Raw genomic sequence first — 6312 nt, 5'->3', positions numbered from 1 at the left:
TAAAAGCACTCAGATCTCAGCGCCCTGCACAGTGGCTCTCTTGGGAACCCTGGGCATCCCCAGCCCCTGGCTTCTCTGGAGGGCAGCCTGGAGCTCCCTGAGGATCTGGACTGTCATCCCAGCAGCTCTATGTTGCTGGGAGCACCGCTTGGAGCCTGGCTCAACCCTACGCCACGTATCAAGGGCAGCAGGATCTGCGGTGTTCTAGGAGCTGGGGGAAGTGTGTGTGTGTGTTTGCATGTGGTGGTGGTGGTGGGGGACCTAGGGGAATGAGCGAGAGGTTTGCTGGAGTTCTGGCTTCCAGAGCTGCTGTGCTCTGGAAGCCCCCCACCCCATCACTCCCTGGGTCTCCCTACCTCCCCAAGCAGCACCCCGACTCTTGCCTGGGGGCTCTTGTGGGGTCTGTCTTGGCCTTTTTTTTTTTGCTGGAGAAAGAGGGGCTTGTCTGTGGATCTGGGTCTGTGGACTTCTGGATGGACTGCCTGCCTGCCCCCTTCCCCCTTCCCCCTTCCCGGGGACTGTCATAACCGGGCATCCTCCACAGCCCCCCAGCCTTTCAGTCTGTGCTACGGAAGGGAATATTAGTCTCTCAGGATGTTCTGGGTGGGCATGCTGCGTGCTGTGCAGTACCCTGGGGGTTTGAGTGAAGATGCTGCTTAGAGCGTCTTGTGTTGGGGACAGTGTGGCCGGGTGTGGTTCCCCCCCCCCGCCCCCCTCCCCGCACCCCCGCGTGTTGGGCAGCATAGTAGCAAGTGCAACTGTTTTGTAAGGAATATCTTAGCGTGAGATGTAGATCGCCGGGTGGGTTGTGTTTTGGGTCACTGCCTATTATGCTCGGGGCATTAACCCTTTGCGTGGATGCCTGAGTCCTGAAAAAATAAGGGGGGGGGGGAAGGGTATCTCCCTTCTGGGGGCTCTCAGAGCCCTCCATTCGCCTCCCTCCACCAGTTAGAACCCCATGTGCTTGAGGCTCCTGGCACTGCTGAAGCTCAGAAAACCTGGCAAAAAGGGAGGGGAACGCTGATCCCGGGATCCGGTTGGGTCCACAGCTCTTGTTTGGCAGCTTACCAGCCGCACTCCTCTGCCGTAGGCCTCCGGGCGACGGATGGGGCGTGGGGGGGGGGGGGGTTGCCCAGGATCCCAAGCCCCTTGGCTGGTCCCTTCCCGTGCCCAGGTCCGCGCTCCCAACAAAGGCGACTGGACCACGTGCCCCCTCCTCGACGCGGGCCCGGAGTGGCGACGCCCGCGGCCCGGGGCTCCCGTTCCAGCCGGGGCTGCCTCCGGCCCGGGCGCTGAGCCCCAGGTGGGCGCGGAGCAGCCCCCCGCCCCCCGGCGGCCCTGCCGCTGGCGGCTGTGCCTCGCCCACTCCCAGCCGCAGCCGCTGCAGCGCCCGGGAAGTGGCGCTAGGGGGAGCTCTGGCAACTGGCTTGGTGGATTGAAGCAAAACCGTGCATCAAACAGCTTTCCTGGTACTTCCCGGTGCAGCGGGGAGAAAATGGGGAGCGGGGAGACGCACTGTTCCCCCTCCCCAGCAGCTCCAGACTCTTCCCGTGGGAGGCCGAGAAAACAGCCCTGGGTGGGGGGGGGGGGGCTGGGGTGGAGGTGCCGTTCCTCCCCGTAACTCATGCCTCCGTAGTCTCTCTCTTCCCCCGCCCCCATCGCAGACCTTCGCGGCCCCCCGCGCTCTGGAGTGTCCCCGAGAACTTCGCCTCGCGCGACACGGGGACCCGAAGCCGAGAGGGCCCCTGGGACTGCCGTGCGTCCTCCTCTCAGAGGCTGGGGTGGGGCCTCTCGGCGGCAGCCCCTCCAGTCGCTGCTGGAGGCGTGAAGCAGGGGGCGGGGGGGGGGGGGCGCCAGTCGTCCGGAGGGGTGCCTTGCGCAGGAAAGGGGAGCGCAGGGGTGAGAGAGCGAGCGCGAGAGCACTGGGGAGAGCAGCCAGAGCCAGAGGGACACCGAGAGACACTGTCAAACAAACAGCAAGCTGCCACTTGGCTTTTTTTTCTTTTTCTCAGTCTTTCTTTCCTATCCCCTATTTGTAAAGCTGGAACCACCCCCGCGCGCCCCCGGGCCGGAGCCGCGGCTCCAGATGTGAATTTGGTTCCAGTGGGGAGAACGCGAGCTTCCTCGGGGCCTTGGCACATTCTCCCACTCTGAGGTCATTCCGTAGGTGGTCAGAGGGGAGAGCGCGCCTGGAGCCTTCCTGCCTCCATCCACTGGGGAGGGAAGAGAGGCGGGGGGGGGGGGGGGTGGGGGGGGGAGGGAGGCGGGAGGGAGAGGGGAGGGGCGCGAGGAGGGAGGGAGACGCCGCCAGCACACCACCAAGTGGCACCGAGCAGTGATAACAAACTCAACTTAAAAAAAAAAAAAAAAAAGGGAAAAGGAAAAAACTTCCCCAAGTTGCAGCCCGAGACGTGCGGAAGAGCGGGCGGAGGCGCGGGGCGGGGAGTGTGGGTGGCCCAGAAAGCCCCCCCCCCCCCCCCCCAGGGTCCCTAGGCTGCTTTCCCCGGCCGCAGAGGGCTTAGACTTGAGGCCGACCAGGCCCTGCGCTCCAGGCCGGGCAGGAAATGTGTTGCAGGCAGGCTCCGCTTCCTGCTGGAGACCCCGGGGGGCGGCCGTTCCCGTGGGGGGGGGGGGGGCAGGGCCCTTTGGGGAAGGCGGCCGGGGAGGCGCGCAGCCCTAACATCCCCAGCAACCAACATCCCGTACTTCCAATCCCTCTCCCACCCCCGGCCCTGCGGATGTGGGCAGATCCCGCCCGCCCAGGCCCCGGAGAGCTGGGATTTGAATGGGGGTAGGGGTCTCTCCCTACCTCCCTCTGTCCTGCCCTCCACCTCCAGGCAGATCTGAAAACAAGACACCACCATCCTCTATAATCGGCTCTTTATTAAGATTATAAATTTAAACAAATCATCTGAACAGTTTTACCCGGTGATATACAATTCAGTATGCACAAAAATACAGAAGAATGAGGGAGAAGGGCCAAGAAAGGAAGGGTTGGCAACTTGTTTTGGGGTCCACATGGAGCTGATGGCAGAGAACCAGAGGGGCTGCAGATGAACCCCACCTTTTTACAACAAAAGGCTTTAAATTAAACAAAATCTATCGAGCTGAAGACACAGGACAGGGTTCTCACAGCCTCGAACAATGCTGGTTTCATGAAATGCAACCGAAGCCTGAACTAGAACAGTGCAACTTAGAAGCACACACACAAACACCACATCTGACCAGGAACTTAGTGAAAAGTCTCCAACGCAGTCGGCGGTCCCGGCCCCTCCCTCCCTCGGGGCCGCCGGGGATCCAGGTGAAGGAATCGACTTCCTTTTTTGTTTAGTGAGGACCGCAGTGCTGGGCATGATGGGAAATGTAGTCCGCCGTGCCCGCCCCCCACCCCTTCCCCAAACGGTGTCCGGGAGTGTCGGGGTGCCGGGCGCCACCCCCCGAGTCCGGGAGACGGGTGGAGGAGGGGAAGAGAGCGGAGCCAGAGGGGCGGGGAGAGGAGGGGTTCAAGACACCCGCCCCAGGAAAGAAAAAAAAAAAAAAAAAAAGTTGAAGTGTTTTCATTTCTGCCTTCTCATTTTGAGAACTTTGGAGGCCGCCCCCGGAGAGGAAATGTGACCCAAACGTCCCTTTCGGAGATAGAGAGTTTGCCTTTGTTTTTGCTCAGGATTTCACAAGACCCATTCCTCACCCCATGGAGGGACTCGGGAGAACCGAGCGCCGGGCTTCCCGGGTCTGACAACTGATTGGAATCGGCGTCCCGGCCCCGCGCCCTCCTGCGCTGCGCCCCCGGCGCGCCCTGGCGGCCCGGGCGCCCTGCCTCGCCCCCGGCTGCCCGGCACCTCCTCCGGGCAGCAGCCCTCCCTCACGTGGCTGGCTCCTCGCTAAACACCACTGCAATCACTACAATAAAAAGAAAAAAAAAAGAGTAGGAGAAACACAAAGCATACTTAAATAGGCGCTTTTTCTCTCTGCAAAAATAAAGTCCAAGATCATAGATTTCTTTTCTTTCTTTCTTTCTTTTTTTTTTTTTATTTTACAATTTATAAAACATCAGCCGCCTCCCCCTGCTCGCCCTCAGCTCAGCCCCGGGTGGCCAGGCGCCCGTTCGCTCCCTCCTCTCGCCCCTTGGCCGAGTCTTTGTCTGGCCCCAGCCCCGCGGGGCCCCGGGTCCCCGTGCCCTCGGGGGTCCCTAGAAGGCGACAATGGCTCGAGTCCAGGCGCCGAGGCTGGCGAGCGCCTGCTTGGCGCACAGCTGCCCGTTGAGCGGCGGCGGCTGCTCCGAGGAGTCCGGCTGTCGGCTCACCAGCCCCGAGAAGCCCGAGCCAAAGATGGAGATCAAGTTTGAGATGTTGGACGCGTCCGGGGACGAGTCCGGGCAGAAGTCCTCGAAGCGGGCGCGCTTGCAGGGGGCGAACGGGGCGCCCCCGGGGGGCTCGGCTCCCAGGTCGCCAGCGTCCTCCTCGTCGTCTTCGTCCTCCTCCTGGCCAGGGTAATACTTGCGCTTGCAGCCGGCGGCGGACGCCAGGCCGGGTCCTGGGGCGCCCTGGCCACAGCAGGGGCAGTGGGCGGAGGCGCAGCAGTCCTGGTGCAAGTAGCCGTTCTCCACCGTGGTCACCACGTGAGTGTCCAGGTCCAGCACGGTGGTCTGGCTGCTGCAGTGCACGCCGAAGTCCGAGGGGGCCGGGTACGCGCCCCGGTAGAAGCCGGGGGAGGAGGCGGGGGCCGGGGAGGCGGGCGGGGAGGCGCCAGCAGCGGCCTGAGGGGCGGCCGCTGGGGGCGCGGAGGGCGCGGAGCAGGCGGCCGAGGCGCGAGGGTCCCGCGGGCAGAGCGCGGCGGGCGCGGGCGGCGGCAGCGGCGCAGGACCCGGCTGCAGCGGCTCCAAGGGCTGCCCGCGGTGGGGCGCGCCGTGCGGCGGCTGGAGCGCGGCGCACCCGGGCAGCTCCGAGAGCGCCCCCGCGCCGCCCGCGGGCGCCCCGGCCGCCGCCGCCGCGCAGCCCCTGGGCGCCGGGTGCTGGTGCTGGTGCAGCTGCTGCTGGAGGTGCAGCTGGTGGAGCTGGTGGAGCTGGTGCAGCTGGTGCCGAGCGGCCGGCTCGCGCGCCTCCGCGTCCCCGCCGCCGCCAAGTTGGAGCGGGCCGAAGTCGGCCGCGCTGGCCGGCATGCCGGGCGCCGCGTACGCGAGGTGCTGGTGCTGGTGGTGGGGCGGCTGCTGCTGTTGCTGCTGCTGTTGCTGCTGCTGCTGCTGGCGCCGGTAGAGCTCGGCGTAGCGCTCGCTCAGGTAGAGCTGGCGCGCGTTGCGGAGCACGTAGGACACCAGGAGGTTCTTGTGCAGCTTGATGCCGCCGCGCTGGGTCCGGGAGCTGTGGATCTTGCGCAGGGAGATGCTGATCAGGCTCTGGGCGTCCAGGGCGCACTCCATGCTCCCGCGGAGACGGTGGCGGCGGAGCAGCCGCGGCCGCCGCTGCTGTTAAGGCTGCTGCTGTCTCGGCCTCCAGCCGGCCGCCGGGGCGCGCCGGGTAGGGGAAACGGAGCCCGGGTCAGCGGGTCGGCTGCGCTCCGAGAGGAGCCGCCACCATGCGCCGCGCGCCACCCGCAGGCTCGTGCTCCCCGCTCGGCGCCAAAGCAATGAGCCTCGGCCGGCCCCGGCCCCAGCTATTTAGCCGGGCGTTAGGGCCCCGCCCCACACCTGACGAGCCAATAGGAGTAGCCAGAGCCTCCCGAGTGACAGGCGCTGCCCGCCCCGGGGCCACTCGGCTGGCCAATCAGACCAAGGCGGTTCCTTTGTGCTATTCAAATACCGAACGGACCCCGGGCCTCCAACGCCGCCGCTGCCTCGAATGTTCTCCTGGGGCTGCCGAGCCGCGTGGGACTCGGAGCCGCTGGGGCCGCTGTGTACACTATGGGTCGCCTCGTAGCCGCCACGCTGGAGCCCGCGGCCGCCCTCGGCCTAGCTCCTGGGAGCCGGGGGTCGGCTCACCTGAGTGCTGCGACGACGGCTCCTCCCCCTTCCGCATGGCTGGGCCTCACCTGCGGCAGGTGCGCGCAAGTCCCCACTCCCGGCCACGCGGCACCTCCTTTCTCACCTGCCGACCGCGGGTGACCCGCGGGATCCAGGCCTTCGCAGGAGACCAGTGGGGCCGCCGGCCTGACCTTGGGGACCCTCACGGGAGAGAGGTTTGGAGGTGCCTCAACCGCAGAAAATATTGGGCCCGACTCCCTGACTTTTTGGCCCAGGGGTCTCAGGAGACACTCGGGGAAGCGCTGTCTTCCCCATGTGTCTGGTGGGAAAACCCAAGACATGGTGAATCTTGGTCC

The 6312-nt window shown here is 65.4% G+C and overlaps 1 protein-coding gene across 1 annotated transcript; it reads right to left on the bottom strand.

The window, feature by feature from the left end:
* Positions 1-2865: 2865 nt before the first annotated feature.
* IER5L (immediate early response 5 like) lies at positions 2866-5622 on the bottom strand. The gene has a single exon (XM_053204523.1). The coding sequence runs from the start codon at positions 5414-5416 to the stop codon at positions 4190-4192; it is 1227 nt and encodes a 408-aa protein (XP_053060498.1). The 5' UTR covers positions 5417-5622; the 3' UTR covers positions 2866-4189.
* Between the last annotated feature and the right edge of the window lie 690 nt (positions 5623-6312).

Source organism: Acinonyx jubatus, chromosome D4 (genome assembly GCF_027475565.1).
Source record: "Acinonyx jubatus isolate Ajub_Pintada_27869175 chromosome D4, VMU_Ajub_asm_v1.0, whole genome shotgun sequence".
NCBI classification, from domain to species: domain Eukaryota; kingdom Metazoa; phylum Chordata; class Mammalia; order Carnivora; family Felidae; genus Acinonyx; species Acinonyx jubatus.
The sequence above is the reverse complement of the archived record's forward strand: the minus strand, read 5'-3'. Positions and strand labels throughout refer to the sequence as shown.

Bases quoted from the DNA above. Each gene is read 5' to 3' on its own strand.
- IER5L (XM_053204523.1), bottom strand. From the start codon at position 5,416: ATGGAGTGCGCCCTGGACGCCCAGAGCCTGATCAGCATCTCCCTGCGC.